Source organism: Baudoinia panamericana (assembly GCF_000338955.1).
Source record: "Baudoinia panamericana UAMH 10762 unplaced genomic scaffold BAUCOscaffold_16, whole genome shotgun sequence".
In the NCBI taxonomy this organism is placed as follows: domain Eukaryota; kingdom Fungi; phylum Ascomycota; class Dothideomycetes; order Mycosphaerellales; family Teratosphaeriaceae; genus Baudoinia; species Baudoinia panamericana.
This window is the reverse complement of record NW_006911272.1, coordinates 239,881-255,350: the sequence shown is the minus strand read 5'-3', so window position 1 is coordinate 255,350 and position 15,470 is coordinate 239,881. Positions and strand designations below refer to the sequence as shown.

At 55.3% G+C, this 15,470-nt stretch overlaps 9 protein-coding genes across 9 annotated transcripts; 3 read left to right on the top strand and 6 right to left on the bottom strand.

Moving 5' to 3' along the window:
• The first annotated feature begins 490 nt into the window (after positions 1 to 490).
• Positions 491 to 1,830, top strand: BAUCODRAFT_333255 (uncharacterized protein). The gene has a single exon (XM_007683751.1). The coding sequence runs from the start codon at positions 740 to 742 to the stop codon at positions 1,742 to 1,744; it is 1,005 nt and encodes a 334-aa protein (XP_007681941.1). The 5' UTR covers positions 491 to 739; the 3' UTR covers positions 1,745 to 1,830.
• On the bottom strand, positions 1,831 to 2,409 carry BAUCODRAFT_333256 (uncharacterized protein). Its single transcript, XM_007683750.1, has one exon. It carries the CDS (start codon positions 2,250 to 2,252, stop codon positions 1,917 to 1,919), a length of 336 nt encoding a protein of 111 aa, XP_007681940.1. The 5' UTR covers positions 2,253 to 2,409; the 3' UTR covers positions 1,831 to 1,916.
• A 3,261-nt stretch (positions 2,410 to 5,670) lies between these two features.
• BAUCODRAFT_39809 (uncharacterized protein) lies at positions 5,671 to 6,244 on the top strand (the record flags this gene model as incomplete). The annotated part of the gene is made up of 1 exon (XM_007683639.1): positions 5,671 to 6,244. A coding segment is annotated over exon 1 (170 nt), but the record flags the coding sequence as incomplete, so codon positions are not given.
• A 400-nt stretch (positions 6,245 to 6,644) lies between these two features.
• Positions 6,645 to 7,949, bottom strand: BAUCODRAFT_333228 (uncharacterized protein). Its single transcript, XM_007683749.1, has one exon. The coding sequence runs from the start codon at positions 7,774 to 7,776 to the stop codon at positions 6,826 to 6,828; it is 951 nt and encodes a 316-aa protein (XP_007681939.1). The 5' UTR covers positions 7,777 to 7,949; the 3' UTR covers positions 6,645 to 6,825.
• Positions 7,950 to 8,489: 540 nt separating this feature from the next.
• BAUCODRAFT_333240 (uncharacterized protein) lies at positions 8,490 to 9,062 on the bottom strand. Its single transcript, XM_007683748.1, has one exon. The coding sequence runs from the start codon at positions 8,899 to 8,901 to the stop codon at positions 8,578 to 8,580; it is 324 nt and encodes a 107-aa protein (XP_007681938.1). The 5' UTR covers positions 8,902 to 9,062; the 3' UTR covers positions 8,490 to 8,577.
• An 899-nt stretch (positions 9,063 to 9,961) lies between these two features.
• Positions 9,962 to 10,944, bottom strand: BAUCODRAFT_333205 (uncharacterized protein). Its single transcript, XM_007683747.1, has 3 exons — positions 10,477 to 10,944; positions 10,101 to 10,430; positions 9,962 to 10,032 (listed from the first exon to the last, which is right to left on the bottom strand). The coding sequence occupies exons 1-3, from the start codon at positions 10,800 to 10,802 to the stop codon at positions 9,975 to 9,977; spliced, it is 714 nt and encodes a 237-aa protein (XP_007681937.1). The 5' UTR covers positions 10,803 to 10,944; the 3' UTR covers positions 9,962 to 9,974.
• A 426-nt stretch (positions 10,945 to 11,370) lies between these two features.
• BAUCODRAFT_333203 (uncharacterized protein) lies at positions 11,371 to 11,747 on the top strand. The gene has a single exon (XM_007683746.1). It carries the CDS (start codon positions 11,473 to 11,475, stop codon positions 11,731 to 11,733), a length of 261 nt encoding a protein of 86 aa, XP_007681936.1. The 5' UTR covers positions 11,371 to 11,472; the 3' UTR covers positions 11,734 to 11,747.
• BAUCODRAFT_333202 (uncharacterized protein) lies at positions 11,748 to 12,706 on the bottom strand. The gene has a single exon (XM_007683745.1). The coding sequence runs from the start codon at positions 12,345 to 12,347 to the stop codon at positions 11,763 to 11,765; it is 585 nt and encodes a 194-aa protein (XP_007681935.1). The 5' UTR covers positions 12,348 to 12,706; the 3' UTR covers positions 11,748 to 11,762.
• Positions 12,707 to 13,332: 626 nt separating this feature from the next.
• BAUCODRAFT_333200 (uncharacterized protein) lies at positions 13,333 to 13,815 on the bottom strand. Its single transcript, XM_007683744.1, has one exon. It carries the CDS (start codon positions 13,623 to 13,625, stop codon positions 13,377 to 13,379), a length of 249 nt encoding a protein of 82 aa, XP_007681934.1. The 5' UTR covers positions 13,626 to 13,815; the 3' UTR covers positions 13,333 to 13,376.
• Positions 13,816 to 15,470: the final 1,655 nt, after the last annotated feature.

Here is a 15,470-nt window from a genome sequence, read left to right as displayed (position 1 = left end):
GAAACCTACTCGCGAGTGCCGGGAGCTTGTACTCCACCGCTCCACGTGGTGTGAGGTACGATCAAGCAATACTGTAGTGGTATCTGGGGAGAGTATCAAACAACTTGACACTACTACTGTGTGAGGTAGTTGTCGGTCGATAGAGCACTTTCGCTTTTCAGCACCGCGGGTCCGTTCACACCTGCGGCGTCGCTTATGGTATTTATATTGATCGGCTTCTATCAACAAACAACGAAAGCTATACGATCAGCGCTCCTCCCGTGCAGGGTAGATGGTTCAGAAGAGAGGTCGCCATGGGATCCAGAAAGCACATGCGACTACCGTGCAAGCTGTCGCCAGAACCCCATAAGCGACTGCGTCCACTTTCACGCCAAACACAAGCCTCCCCCCTTCACATGCTTGTTGACTATTCGGAATTCGGTCAATGCCGGCCAGCGAAGAGACTTGCCCGTTACTGAACATCCCACGCCTTGTGGCTTGCGGCGGGGAAGCAGAATCCCGGCACTAACGGACCCAATCTTGCAGATCATCTGCACGCCGATAGCCGGGACGCGCGATGAGACGCAGCGCTCCACAGAATTCGTCTGGATTGGGTTTGTTCTTCTCCAGACTATGTACATGTTTGCGACATGTCGTCTCCTGCTATGAAACCCCCCACAATGCACCCAGCTAACAGCTGGTGTTGCCGCCTTGCGCCTGCCTTGCTGCCGCCCACAGACTTGCGCCATTCCTGGTAGCGATGCGCGTTTGTGCAACCACAAGATGCAGGTCATGCACCTCAACACGTATCGCAGCGCGAAGGCCAACCCGGGACAGGTGCGTACGATATTTGGGCACGAATTTGATTGCGCGCGGTCATCCATCATCTTCTTTCTCCACCCTCTCGTGTCTGCTACTTCCGATCCTTCACCCCAAACGTCTCCCTATCATGCATAGCGAGTACGATCTCTGTAACTGTATACCATGCCTTGTCTTCGACCTCGGAGGGTACGTTGATCCCGACGAAGGCGACGCAGTGCACAAACGACTCGCTCAGCGTGGGTTCACCTTACCCGAGCGCAAGGGCTTGAGCGAAGAATGGGACTGGCATAACATTGAAAACGAGGCCGAAGTACGTCGGCAGACACGTCATTTCCATCTTTACGGCCACCAACTCAAGTGCACGCGGATAAAGGGTGTCAGCCTGCATCCTCATTCCACTCCCAGGCCTGATGTCTCGGCCGCAGACTGGGCCCGTTTGTTCAGCGCCGCAGCGCATACGTACGATTGCGCGATCCTTGCCGACAAGAAGGTCCGGCAGACGGTGAAAAAGACCGTCCGTCGACTGTCCCGCACCCGTCCAGGATCCGCGCTTGCTGAAGTATACACAATCAACGACGAAAGAAGCGAATTTCCTACTCAGCAGCCAAAGACCTCCGTGCCGTCTGCGCTCTGTCAGCCCCTCGTTGCGCCCATTACCTGTCAGCGCACGCACAGTCCGAACCCGAAACAGCTTATAGCCGCTGACAGCGCTTCCTTCCTTGTCCAGCTCGGAAGTAGCGCGAGTCAGCGCAAGTACACCGACATATTGCTGAATAGATTGAACGGAAACCATCAGCCCCGGAACATGCACAGCAGTATCAAGCAAGGCTATTCCCCTTACAAAGTTGTCAAACGCGACGTAAACCCGAAGACACTTAGCTCTGGTAACCTGCTCAATCACCCTTGCCGTCATCGGCAAACTCCCGCGCCGCGTCACCAGTAAGCAATTCACGGTACCCAACATAGCAGCTCAAGCACCTCGTCTCACTACGACCATGACGGCAAGCTCATGAGAGCCGACATTCTCCGTTCGCCATCCAACTGCGGCCAGGTGATACTCACCGCTCCCATCATGCCCTCAGCAACGCAGGCTTTCTTGTTTTCATGGCCCTTGCTCACGACACGGCCAGATGTGTCTTCGTTGACCTTCCCGCACGGCGAAGACTGCGCACTTCCCTGATAGCCGTGTTGGCTGGCCTCAATGACACCATGCTCGAAGTCTGCGTCGGACGGGCAGACCTTGGCACGCACTCACCCTCAGCAGTGATATAGCGATGCCAGTGGCTTACTTCTACAGCGAGTCGCGATGGCGCGGCTTCTGGCACCGCCCTGCCCACTGCAGGAACCACCAAAGGACGCTTCTTGCTGGATTGACGTGGCGCATCGGTGTCGACAGCAAAGCCGGAAAAGCAAAATAGCATTGCACCATGGGCCGACTTCGCTTGCACCATCCCACTATTTGCGGGCTGTTCACACAGTGGACATCCTTTCACTCAATATGCGTCAACATCTGGTCCCCAGGCTCTAGCATCAGCGGCGAACTAGAGCATCACCAACGAGGACATGCCAAATGGGACACGGGCGGCAGTCAGCACAACTCTTGCCCTATCGTTACTTTCGAAGCTCAACGCATGAGTATACACGACGATACTGCTCTGCTGGAGGCTTTCGTCATGGACCAAGCCTTCGGCGGACTTGAAGTTTCCGGGTAGGGGACTCACGACATATATTATGGTCACCTGTGAGTGGATGTGGAGTGTGGAGGTCAAAGTAGTAGAGTACTGCAAGATGGGATGGTCTCATTGGTATGGGCTTGAACATCGGTGCAACGACGTGAATAGCAAGCAGGCTTTGGGATCACGGTTGCTGGATAGTGCAGTTGCAAGTCCAACCGGCCACACCAATTTCGGCAATTGCCACCTTCATCTCCAGCCAGGAGCTTGACTTGCTCTGCCACTGCAGCGTTCAGTCCTTTCACAGCCGGCACTGCCACTTGAAGCGTCACATCGCTCGCGCTTTCTCCATTCCCATTGCGGCTCATGCAATCTTCTCAGCGCGTGAAGTCTATGGACAACGAGCATCGCCCCGCTGGTACTGCCGTACCACTGCCGTGTCACCGCGTGTAATTCATGTCATACGTGCCGGAAGTCTTTGATGTCATTTGGATCTGGGCATCGCTCCTACTGCTTAACCACTGTTGCCTCCAGGGATGTAGTGTTCCGCCTGCCGGCGAATGTATTGGATTTTGTAGATCCGTCCCAGCCTAGATGGCCTTTGGGCCAGCCTTGGGTCTACCGCACATGCCTTGTTCACTGTGTCTCCGCAATCACCGCAGTCGATTCTGCTAATGCAGAGCGGCAGGTCGCCTACCACTACCACGGACATGTAAGGGTATCTACTGTGAGGTCAAAGTGGAGGCCTTGGTCGGGAGAACGCAACTGGTCGTGGTGCGGGTCGTAGCTGATACATGGAACATGAGCGCTTTCCGTGGTAGCTACACCACTCTTCGCGCCGGACTCCCTACGCTTAACGATGGCCACGTTGCATCTGGCTACGGGAGGCTCTGCAGTCGTGAGGGTATATCTGTTCCTTGTTCAGCTACATCAAGCTTAACGCATTTCTGGACCCATGCGCGCCTACAGTAGTCGTCATCGCGACATTTCAGGGACGCACAAATGTTGGGGTGAACTGGCGCGATACCACAATGCGAGCTTGGGTGTTACGTTCTGCGAGCCTTTCAGACTTCATGGATTTTCATCAATGATGCAATCGCGAACTTTGCTCAGATGGTCACGGGAGGCTATTGCCCGTACGTGGCGTCGATAAGCTCGTTTTCTCTGCTCCGAGATCTGCTCCGAGGGTGCGTCCACTCATTGAACAGAGCGATGACCACCAAGTACTCATTGAAACCCCTGTCCTTGCCACCTCCTCCACCCGGCAGCCGCGGCTAGCAGAAACGGGTGTTGGTTGGGCCCCAGGGCGGGCAATGCCTTTCCAAATTGCACCCCGGCAGCGATCACCCACGGGAAGGCGCCAGTCGCAAGGGTCTGGCAATTATTAGAAGGGGTTTGCAGTTTCCGGGCAGGATTGTTCGAAGGTGCTGGCACGTCGGGCGCAGCAGGCTGAGCGTATGTGCATAAATCAGCACGGTGAAACATATGTCCAGCGTGTTTGTTGGGACTTCACACTTCCGTGCAGGAGCGGACCGGCAGGTCCTTGTCTCGTTGACGAACTGTTGCATTCGATCCGGGCTGTTCTACCATTCGCGTGACAGGGCGATAACTTGATCTATGCGCTAGCAGCAAAGTGTAAGCAGTCGGGATGTGCTGTCAAGGCAGGTAAAGCGTAAAGTTTCCGTTATCCCATAGTCCAGGTTGACAGCCTGCTGCTTTACGCCTCGCTGTTGTTGCCGCTCACCGGCAAACGCTAAGTATTTCTGACAAGTTCATAGATAGACATAATCATACCGGCCTTGGACATGCTTGGTCTTCGAGTGCTCGTCCTCTGTGCATGAGAATGGCGGTCCAGGTGGCGACGGACAGCGACCTCATCGAATCTGGTTCTCTATTGGTCCGTTGAACATCTAAAGCAGCGGTGGCAAACAGCCTACCTGGCGGGCCATCGCAGGACAGCCAGCATAGAGAGGGTGCGCCTAGCAAGTACTTGCAATGAGGCTCGCCGCCTTAAGCGTGCGTGGGCGCGAGGCTGGGTGGGCCTCGAGTGGGATGCACCCTTCTTCCACCGTCCGCGGTCCGGGTTGTGCTGAGCTGACCTGTGTCCGTGCTCGATAATATCCATCGAGCGGGCGATACGGTGCTTCCAAGCCATAACTATAGAGTAAGCGTACGGTAAACTGGACTTCTGGTTGTGCTGCCTAAGGTACTGGGCCAATGATAACGTATGAAATCTGTATGATGCTCAGAACCCAAGAAAGGAGGGTGAAGTCACTAGTAGCGGTCGCATCAGGGCATGAGACGACTGGAGTGGTCACAGCTGGTATGGGATGGTGGTCGCCATGACGCTGGTCGCATGGTTTCTCGAAGCCGTGGTTGGCCTAGCGATGGTTAGGGTGATCAGTCGACACCCTCCAACCATCCGCGTGGTAACGGTAGGCGGGCGAGAGGTCGTAGGGCTCCGAGTGTGATAGACTGAAAGATGGCATGACTCAGGTGCAGGATGGAAGGATTGCACAGACTGCGATCAGCTAGCTCAGTCATAATAGGGGGACCGAGTGCGACATAGCCGCAGCCATTGCTCGAACATGCACTTCCACACTCAGCCAGAGGGTGTCATTGTTGCAGCACTTCTACCAACCGAGCGGGTAGCTGCTATTGTGGTGGTGCAAGTCGAGCCATATTCGACGGGAGCGGGTGCGGCCAGGGCGGCGGATGGTGGACAAGGTGCGATAGCTCCTGCGCTATCTAGACAATCATGGCTAACAGAGGTCAGCTGGACTCGGCTACGCACACCACAAGCATACACTTACAACCACGTCCATGGCTCGGCGGTCACATGTCGGACCGCTATCAAGAGTCAATGCTTCCACCACAGGATGCTTAGACAAACAACCCACAAATGGACAGAGACGATAGAGAGAGAGACGAAGAAGAGAGACACGATGGAGAGAGAGAGACGATAGAGAAAGAGACGATAGAGAGACACGACGGAGAGAGAGAGGACGGAGAGAGAGATGGCGGAGAGAGAGGATGGAGAGAGAGAGGACGGAGAGAGAGACGACGGAGAGAGAAACGACGCGGAGAGATGACGGAGAGGGGCTAGGGAGGCCGGGGGCTTACCAGCATGTATCTCAAGCGGTGCACACCTTTCGGTACTCATATTTATGTCGGTTCATCTTGAAAGATCGGAGATCGCGTCTGAGCGCTGGGTCCATATGCGCCTGGAAGTACAGGCGGAGGAGGCTCACTTACTGATACGCTTGTTAGTAACCAACAGAGCTTCTCGCAGCTCAGAACTGCAGCCGTTCGCAGAGGAACCGCACGGAATCTATCCAATAGCCCAATCCACGATCATTGTCGATGACGAGTATCGCTCCCGTCGCGTTGATAGCAAGAAGTTCGTCACTACCGGACCCTGCTTATGTTGCCGCTTCCGCTGCGGTGATGCTGCTTCTGCCAAACCAACGCGAGATGCTCAACGTCACCGTTCTCGCCGTTCGTATCCAGCGCGTGCTGCTCGATGCTACTGAGTAAATCAAACACACCAATCATCCCTCCCACCCAACCGGAGGCCACTACATCTTCGCCGCCACATGGCCGAAGACAGCGCCGATGCCGAGCAGCCGGTTCGCTCCCGCATAGGCGTAGGCGAAATTGATGCTGGAGTGGGATGGCGGTGAGGCGGTGGTTGTACGTTGTTGCACTTTGCTGCTGAAGGTGTGGGCATTTGGTGTTGGGGAGATGGGGTGATTGGGTGGGTGGCGTGCTTGAGGTTGGGGAGATGTGGTTGCGGCCGCCAAGGACCAGCCAAGCTTTTGCGTTTGCATTGTGCGGGAATATCCGCAGCAAGGCCTAGTCAGCAAGGGCAGCCACACTTCGACGATACATGTATCGAAAGCTGCATCAGGCGCCTCGCGCACTGCGTACTGGCCGTAATCCGCTGCAACCATCTCCACATGGAGGTGAAGGAAGATCGTAGCATGTGATCTCGCAGCGAGAATCAGCGGTACCAGCTCCTCTTCTCAGAGTTGGTGACTTGATCAGGTAGTTGCAGTCGAGCGTCTTCTACAAGTGTATCTCTCATACGATATTGCCGAGCTCGTTCTTGGCGAAACGAGACACATGGTGCTCTTTGAGCTATACGGGGAGCCTGCAGCTAGTCATGCCTATGGACAAAAAATGCTAGAACATGGCAACCCTCTGGGTGGACATACAGAGTCCAATCTGTGTCCTTCGACGCAAGAACGACAGCCGATGCGGATGGAGAGCAATTCCACACGCCATAGGGTGGGTACAGATACTCGCAACTACCTGCGCCACCGCCGCTTCGATCTGCTGAATACGTTGTTTATACTGCCGTACTCTGCTGCCTCCACATATCGAGCACAGCGTTACCGAACCGCTCAGTCGACGTAAGAAGTGGCACGTCTATCAGATGCTCGATGGACTTCGGGACACGCTGCAGATTCACCCAGAAAACTTCACTACCCTCCGAAAGCCCGGCCTTGAGTGTCTCCACAGCATTCCGAGCGGCGGCGATGGTCATGCTTGTCCCAGCAATGATTAGCGCGTCTGCTTGCGGTGCGAGCTTCATGTTCCGAATCTGTTCGCCGATGCTGTCTGCTTCTGGTGTGTCTTCGCCGTACAGTACGATGTCTGGCCGTAAGCGACCGACTTGATCCCGGATACGCGATGACCGACGAGGTTTCACAATGTCCCCAGAGTCCCCGGGAGGCTCTGTCTTCAGCTCGATGCACACCGGACATTCGCCGTATACGCCGTTGGGAGCTTCGAACGCGGTCTTGTGGGCGGCATTCTTTGTACAGCGAAGTTGGTCTAGTCGACCGTGTAGGTATGTGACCTTGTCACCCAGATGGCCGCAAAGCCGTTCAAGGCCGTCAATGTTCTGTGTGAACGTCCATTTCAGCTGTTGGCGCTGCGAGAAGCCGTCGATCATGCGATGGAAGACAGTAGGCCTCTTCCCCTTGCATTGCTGCCTCAGCTCTGTGATGAAGGTCCAGAAATCGTTCTCAAAATTGTTAAGCTGAAACGCTTCCAGCATCATCCGTGCTTGTGGATTAGCGTTATACGGGCCTTGAAAGCAGGAGATGCCGGCAGCCGTAGAGATGCCTGCCCCGGTGAAGACAATGATCTGGCGCTTGTTCAGCAGTTGGCGAGCGACCGTCTGCAACATATCAGCGGTGGCTGGAGCATCCGAGAGGTCTGCGGGGTCGAACAGTTCTTGTTCGACGAGGCTGGAGGCTGTCTCGCGCTGGAGCCATGCGCGCGCCTTCACCATCTTCGTTGGAAGAGCGTTACGAACCAGCGAGGACCGACAAGTTCAGCCCGGACTTTGCAACATTAACACTAACAAGAACGTCGTTTGCTAGGTAGCTCATTCACGCTCTCGCCATTGTTGACTGCTTCACACCGGCCTTTGTCGCCGTATACACGCGGAACCGGGCCATGCACAGCAACCGCTTGTGTTATGGGAAGAGGGTGCAAGTGTCTAATGTGGGGCAGCCTTCTGCAACTCTGCAGAAGAAAGAAGGTCAGGACTGTCGCATCAGTTAAACCATTAACGTGTTCCACAACATGCCCGGCATCCAACACGTCCATAGCGTCCACAACGGGCAGGCAATTGCTCAGCGAAAAGGCAGACCGGCCGGCATATCGACTGCAAGCCGCGGGTAGTGGAGGGTAGCAACCATTTCGAGCTTGGACGTAGCGAAGACTCGAGATGGCAGTGGGAGTGTTGGCATTAGCGAAGATGGTTGGCGGTGTGAAGTCGTTGGCGGCCGTGAAGTCGTTCGCGGCCGTGAAGTCGTTGGCAGCCGTGAAGGTGATTGGCGGCTCTGGAGTTGGCGGCACAGAGATGCTCGTCGGCAGTGAAGAAAGGTTGGTGTAAGCGAAGAAGCGCTCATTTGGCGGCGAACGAAGATGCTCGGCTGCAGTCAACATGCTGGCGGAGAAGAGGGCATCAGTCATGGGATGTCGGGGAGGCTTTGCAGTCATGAAGCGGGGACAGCGGCATGGGCGCTGATGATCGGCTTCTTAGCACGAAAGTACAGCATGCAGTTGGCGGTATCGGCACTAGCTCTCATAGCCACCAGACCTCGCAAGTCCGGATGAACAGGCGGTTTCCACGTTGGCAAGCTGGCTGTAGCACTCGCTGGGCTGCTTGCTGCCAGCCTGTTCTGCAGCCGCTGCAGCTCCGGCTGTCGCGTTTCCACGATGCCCACGTCGCCGCTAACCTTGCGACAATTACGGTGCAAAGCATTGGGATCCCGCTGAGGTATGAGCGTGCCAGATCGAGAGTATAGAGTACCATATTCGCTGGTAAGAAGTCACATCTCCATATCACCTTTCCTACCGTATCCCTGCCCGCCGTACGGCGGTGGATTGTCACTGAAGCGCATGACATTCAAGGTTATTCGCAGGTAGGTCTTCGCCGTTTCCGCATCGTTGAGCACACGTCTACACTGCTGCGTGTGGATGCCTACGACGCCGCACTTTCTACCGAGTCAAACGACCGTACCTGTATAGCTTAACAAGTCGTGAATACGTATTTGAGCTTGCTCGGCGGACATAGCGCTACTGGCGCCTTTAGCGCTACGACGACCTCGTACACCTCCTGCATAGCGACATTAGGACTAGCTTTGCGCGACACCTTCTTGAGCGTAGGCTTGGCACCAAGCGTCGCCCGAGCCAGACGGTCGTCCCTCGCACTGCGTTCGTTTTAGTCCTAGGTCAAGAATAGGAGGAGAAGTCGCAAGTCGCCCGTGGCTTCCTGCGGCTGCTCTGACTCGTGCGGGTACCAGCTCGTCCGATGGTTGCACCTTACTCTTATACTGTGAAGCTGATTCTGTCGAGAGTGCGGTCTACAGCCCGGCCAACTGTTAGTGGTTAGCTGCTCTACCCTGGTCGTGGCTGGTCGTCCCTGGTGGCGAGCATGTCGGAGAATTAGGTGCGCCGGCATCTAGCAAGGTGCGCATGTCCTACACCGACTGCACTGTCACGGTATGTCTTCGAAATCAACAGCCATACCAGAACGTTGGCGGACCCGTCTGAGGTTGAGAAGCTTCGTTTGGGCCGCGCTTGAGATTTGAGCACGTGAACACGTGAACACCCGGCTTTTGTCGGCTCCACTCACAGCCGCGACAGCTTCGGTTCCGGCCTTGTCCGCGGCAGCAATGGCAGTGGCTAAGTTTGCTCGTACACTTTACAGGGTTGTACAGCCGTAGAAAGCTTCGAGAAGACAGTGTTGCATGGCATAATCATCGTATTGGAGCTAGAGTTAAGTTCAACAAGCGTTGTAGCTGTTCAGCGAACTGTACAAGCACGACGGCGCGGGTATGCGCCGAAGTTTTGCAATGGCTCTAACTGGCTACTGTCTGGTTGCAGCTGCGTGGGCTGCCTCCAGCGCGGCTCTGCCATCCAATCCGACAAAGTAGGAAACAATTCAACCTAGCACCTCGCGTCAAGTTCCCACCCGAGCTATAGGTTATCCGTGCTGGTTTCGACGCGCTGCGCCGTCGCCAGCGGGACTAGTATGCTGTCAATCATTCAGTTAGCCCGGTTTCGTATGGTGTCAGAGGTGTTTGTTGATTTGGCCGGACTTACAGGAGATCTGACTCGGTGTGATGCTGCAATCTGAAGAGGGTCGGAGTTGGTATGTCCTGCCAGCCCTGGCTTTGCGTGGGTGACTGTGCGATACTATCGGTGACTGTTGCGTCTACTCCGGTGCCCGGGGTTACGGTGGCTCCTTCGAGCTGCTGGTAAGCGTGCTCGTCCCGAGAAGCTGTCGCTCTGAGAGTTGTCGGTGCAGACGGGTTGCCAGGCACGCCGTTATGGACTCCATCGTTCGTGATTTGTGCAGGGCAAGGCAGAAGGCCACCGCTCAGGCTCAGCGGGTGTGCGTGCTCACGAGAGTCGATGCGCTCTGACATTGTGCTATGATTGTCAGCCTTGCAGTCTGTCGAGCATTAGATGTACTTACCGTCCACGTTGCGGGAATCGGTCTAGGGTCGCTTCCGTGAGCGTGATACCTGCTTTCCACAAGGTCGTCATAACGTGGAACTGCAATGCCATAGCTTCGGACCTGCTCTCAATATCCTGCGCAGGAATAGGGAAATCATTGAGCACATCGAGAGCTTGCTGCACGGTAGATTGGACACCGGTGAGTGCTTGCTGTAAGCTATCACGACAGATTCGCTCTTCGCTCAGCTGCTTCAGGAAGTCATTCACGAAGGTCTCCAAGGCGGTGAGAATGCTTGGTAGCTCGGTCGCCATAGTGATGTCGTTGTCGCGTGAAAAGCGGGACATCTGATTGAGTCAACGTGCGCCGCCCGGTGTGCGTTCACGAGCTTGATTGGTGTGTAGACGTTGCTGCAGAGCGATTGACTAGGTGGTGGCCAGCAAGAACTCAGCCAGTCTAATGCGATGGCAGGAAATAAGGATCCCGCTGGTAGCCTTACGGAGCTGATCCGCGGCGTTCTGTTTGGTGAGCCTTGAAGTACGTCAATGTTGTTGGCGGCCGTCGCGTGCGGTGTGAGCGTCCACCGCGCCAAGGTATGACGTGCGGTTTCCGTATGTTAGGAAGGAACGCGTCAAACCTCCAGGCGGCACTGTATGGCGGCCTCAGGTACAACAACTGTGGCTGGCAACTCGTGACATAGCACAACCAGACCACAGGCGTGGAAAGCTGCTGCGCGCACGTCACCGTTGGCATCCCAACTCCACGCGCTACTCAACATGTCAAGGGACACGCGAAACTTCTGAGCATTTCGCATCGCACCTTGCTGCTACTGTTGCTGCACTGTATAGATACAGCTCAGTGCTTGCCACCACCTAGCCACAGCTCCGAATATTGCGCCTATCGCATACGCGTGCTTTTCCGCTCGGTAAACCGTTCAAGACGGAGGACTCAACCCTTCTAGTGATGATTATGCTACTGATATCTTCTTTTGTGCTTACAGGCAGCATAGTGTAAGGCATGTCATGCTGGCATGTCCCGGCATCATTCGGGATGCCTCTTGACGAGATCGGGCTTGTTGACGGTCTTCGTCCAATCTTCGGATCGGAATACAGTCGTTCAAACTCTTGTCGCCAATGTGCATCACCTGATCAACATCAATTGGCCGAAGCGACGACCTCAAACATGGCGGTCAGGTTGAATGACTATCCTGGCCAAATGGATCGAGTGAGCCGGGCGGACTGCGGGCGTAGAGTTTGCTGCACTGAGCAATGCCTCTAGATCAACGCCGGCATCGACTAATATGCCATCTACCATCCTCTCTGACTCGGATCAAAAGCCTGCGTCAAGCTACCGTCTTTCGGTAGCCGCATGATTCCGACGCTTGGAAGGATCGCGGAAGATGTGCCGGAAAACAGTCGTCCAGCCGCTGCACAGAGCACCAAGTCATCAAGGACAGCGCCCACTGTTCCAAGTGCGACACTCGAGTCAATGTCCACTTCTCCTATGCTTGACTTCATGTTTCCGGAGATGGGTTGTGGTATGGGTAGCAGATCGCTCTGGAGGTGCTCCAAGGTGTGACCTTCCTGTTTCTGTCGCTGGCTGGAGGAAGTCATGCAATTTAAAGTCCGCAGCCGATGTAAGCTCTGGGGCCAGCGCAGGTGTGCGAACAACGCAGTACATGCTGAGGCTCTTGCATGCTGTACTACAAGCAGCTTGCTTGCGGCGTAACATAGGCGCGGATGCTGCCACCATCTCTGGTCAGCCTTCCACAGGATGAGTGAGCCAACATCGCGGCTGTTGCCCACCGGCGAGCCAACACCGCTGTCATCAGGTTCAAGCATTGGCATCTCCGATTGAAGCCATGGTGAGATATATACCGGTGAAGCGTACATTCCGGCGGCGCCGTCTCTGATAGTTACCAGGGATGCTATGTACTCCCTTCTTCTTGACCGATCCTGGAAGAAGCACGCGATGGAGTACTCCGCCCGCACGAGGCAGCCATGCGATTGGCAATCATGACTGCATCCTTGCTAAGACTTCAAGTTCCATTGCTGTACCGCCCGCCTCCGCCCGGCCGCTATCACCACGGTTCTCACGACACCTTACATGCAGTCACTGCTGCGGTTCGTCCATCTCCACATGAATCGGTTGTTAGATGTTCTGGTCACGTGGACGCGAAGAGCTCAGACGTGATTGAAGGACAGTAGCTTCTGGCTCATACCCTCCCGCAGGTATTGTCTCCGGAGCGTAGTCATGTCGACAACCCTTCCCCGCCGGCTGCTTGAGACTTGTCAACCTCGAGTCTAGGCGGCTCGGTCGACTACATCCCGTGTTGTCAATTTGTATATTGTACTACACACTGCAAGCTCTTTCAAGCTAGCTTGGTACGCGTCTGAAGCCGTCGACAGTGACCAGGCGTTAGAGGAGTTACCGTTCGAGACCCATCATGATGATGTGGCCTCCAAGCTGCCCGGCTACCGACATAACGGCCAGGGCATGGCGAGTTCTATTTTGAGGCGAGGCGTGCACAGCACGACATGCCCAGCCTCTGGCAAGTTACTGTAAGGTACAAGGAGCGTTGATTGCGGATTTCCGACGGCTACCACGTTCCATGCGGTTTCGTCGAGGCGAGGGGCGAGGAGTGGTGGATGGGCTTGTTGTTGTTGCCGCACTCATACGCCTGAGACGAAATGGACGACATGAAGTCGCAGGTAGCGCGAACGGTGGCATGGTTCTGAATGCGTACTCATGCCTGCTCCGAACAATCGATGCTCGCTATGGCGATGCGTGGCGATCTGTTTACCTCGTACTCTTCGGCGGTAAATTACAATAGCCCGCCATGGAGGATAGTGACCGGATTGACTCGGGTTGACGCACTCTCCACGAGCAAGCATCTTGAGCATGAAGTCCGACAACCGCCCTCATGACGTGTTCAGGTTGTCGTAGTTCCATCTGCGCTGACTGCGGATCTGATGGATGAACTGTCCGTAGCCAAGAAGTGCGGAGTTTCTGGGTTGCAAACGCAGTGTTCTGGGGCTATGGTGAGGTACTGAGCGGGCACGATCGAAAGCATGCCGGAGCAGTCCTAACGGAGCGAGTCCATCATAGCAAGGTCTACCGCCGAAACACGAAGTCAGCAAACCTTGCTGCCAGATCATTGGTCCCAGCATCTACCCTCCGGTATGCTGGGTTGCAATGACATCCGCCGGGAACGCAAGTGGTGAACGTTGGCGAGTTGCACGGGTGTTCCTCTACCCCACTTTGTCACGCCCTTTGAGCAGTTGGAAGTGCTTCTGACGGTGATGGCCTGATGATGTCGCCATCGTTAATGGCTACCACTACCTTCTGGAGATGCTTGCATGACATTCACGTCAGTGTCAAGCGTGATGCTCGCCGCATCTTCATGCATGCATAGCAATGGTCGGGTTGCATGCTCAGGGCCCGTAGCTGCAGAACTGTGCTTCGCCTGTCCCACTCGGCCGAGCCGCGCAGAGTGATGCTGCGTCTCATTTTCCAGTAGCTTGGGGAAGAGCTGTGACGTACAGGGTCCGTCAGAGACAACCGGGGAGTAGTAACGAATCTGGAAACGTGCGAGACATCACACGAAGGCGACGTTGATGGCAACAGAAGACGGGACACGGCTCAACGGGCATACATGTTGTTGGAATTGGCAGGAGTACAAGCATTTGAACCAATTTTGTAATCATGCGCAACACGACCAATAGCTGCGTAGATTGCGCTGTTGAGATTAACCGAGACAGCCGATTAATGCAGCCGGGCTGGATTTCCGCAAGCTGTCGGTTCCTGCCGGCGCATGGCACTCCCCACACATCCCGCGCAAACTCCACCCTCTGAGCGATCTTAAAGTGGGTTCATTGACGCGGCTTGTATGCTGTACCGTATACGTGCAGCGTTGGGCGTACCGAGATAGCACAACATACAGGGGTCGGTTTGAGAGTGCCTTCGTGCTGGAGCAGCTGAGAATGTAGCAAAAGATTGCAGCAGTGTGAAACGTCTTACGATCATGTCTTCAGGTTAGGAACATGCATGATCCACGGCCTACATAGCAGCACCGCAGGCCCGCATGGAAGCACGGAATCTGCCGCAGATGAAGAGATGGTAGTAGCTTAGCAGGGAAGCTCCCGCGCGGAACGCTCAACGAGCGCGCGAGGCGCAAAACTAGCCACATAACTACGGCCGCGCTGTCTTTGTCCAGTGTACTAGACGCGCTATGCCTTGGTAGCAGCCGATCAGACACCTATACCATCGTCACGAGAATCGGTCTCCGAAGAACCATGGTCGGCAGCTCACAGCGATCCAGGCGCTTTCGCGGGAGGGCTGTCGTCATGTGATCTTTCTGACTCATGTGGAACTTTGCCAGCGGCCGGCCTATGGAAGTTCTGATTGGTCGAGCGCGGCTTCTGTGATGCAGCAAACATGTGAAGAACATCCCTCGACAATGGTCGGTGGCCGGAAGCGAGCATTGTTAATGGCGTTAGGCTGCAACACCTGAGTGATTGTGATACATTGCTGCATATACAGAAGCTATACCTGGAAGCGAGGATGCATGGGTCATCGTGCGTATCCCAATCCACAATCCTCCCTTCGACTGCATGGCGACTGACATGCATAATGCACAGTACGCCGCCTCTCACTCCAAAGTGAGGAGACGGAGGATGCACAGTGAACCAACCGGAGGCTCCCCTGGAGAAAAGGGTGCAGGGTTAATCTGCACACTACACTGTTCTGGCTTATGCTTGATGGTGCAGCAAGGAGGCGGAGGATAAGCACTGTCGTACTTACCTTCCTTCCTACCATCCAAATCTGTGCCTTTGCATAACTAAGCAAGGAGCATGCCAGGGTGCAGTTTTGTCCTCTGCCGATAACAGCCATACATGGTGAAGCAAGGAGACATGGATTGCGACTGATCGCGCAGGAATGACAATGCCAGGGACGGAGCATGATGTGGCGAGCTTGCAGAAGAACATGATTACGATCGTATCCCGCGTCGTTGA

Excerpts from the sequence above, each read along its gene's own strand:
- BAUCODRAFT_333205 (XM_007683747.1), bottom strand. The coding sequence starts at position 10,802 with ATGTCCCGCTTTTCACGCGACAACGACATCACTATGGCGACCGAGCTA. Across the intron at positions 10,431-10,476 it reads CGATTCCCGCAACGTGGACG|CACAATGTCAGAGCGCATCG; the intron begins GTAAGTACATCT and ends TGACAATCATAG. Across the intron at positions 10,033-10,100 it reads CACACCGAGTCAGATCTCCT|CATACTAGTCCCGCTGGCGA; the intron begins GTAAGTCCGGCC and ends AATGATTGACAG.
- BAUCODRAFT_333203 (XM_007683746.1), top strand. The coding sequence starts at position 11,473 with ATGTCATGCTGGCATGTCCCGGCATCATTCGGGATGCCTCTTGACGAG.
- BAUCODRAFT_333256 (XM_007683750.1), bottom strand. The coding sequence starts at position 2,252 with ATGGTGCAAGCGAAGTCGGCCCATGGTGCAATGCTATTTTGCTTTTCC.
- BAUCODRAFT_333228 (XM_007683749.1), bottom strand. The coding sequence starts at position 7,776 with ATGGTGAAGGCGCGCGCATGGCTCCAGCGCGAGACAGCCTCCAGCCTC.
- BAUCODRAFT_333240 (XM_007683748.1), bottom strand. The coding sequence starts at position 8,901 with ATGTCATGCGCTTCAGTGACAATCCACCGCCGTACGGCGGGCAGGGAT.
- BAUCODRAFT_333255 (XM_007683751.1), top strand. The coding sequence starts at position 740 with ATGCGCGTTTGTGCAACCACAAGATGCAGGTCATGCACCTCAACACGT.
- BAUCODRAFT_333202 (XM_007683745.1), bottom strand. The coding sequence starts at position 12,347 with ATGTACGCTTCACCGGTATATATCTCACCATGGCTTCAATCGGAGATG.
- BAUCODRAFT_333200 (XM_007683744.1), bottom strand. The coding sequence starts at position 13,625 with ATGCTGGGACCAATGATCTGGCAGCAAGGTTTGCTGACTTCGTGTTTC.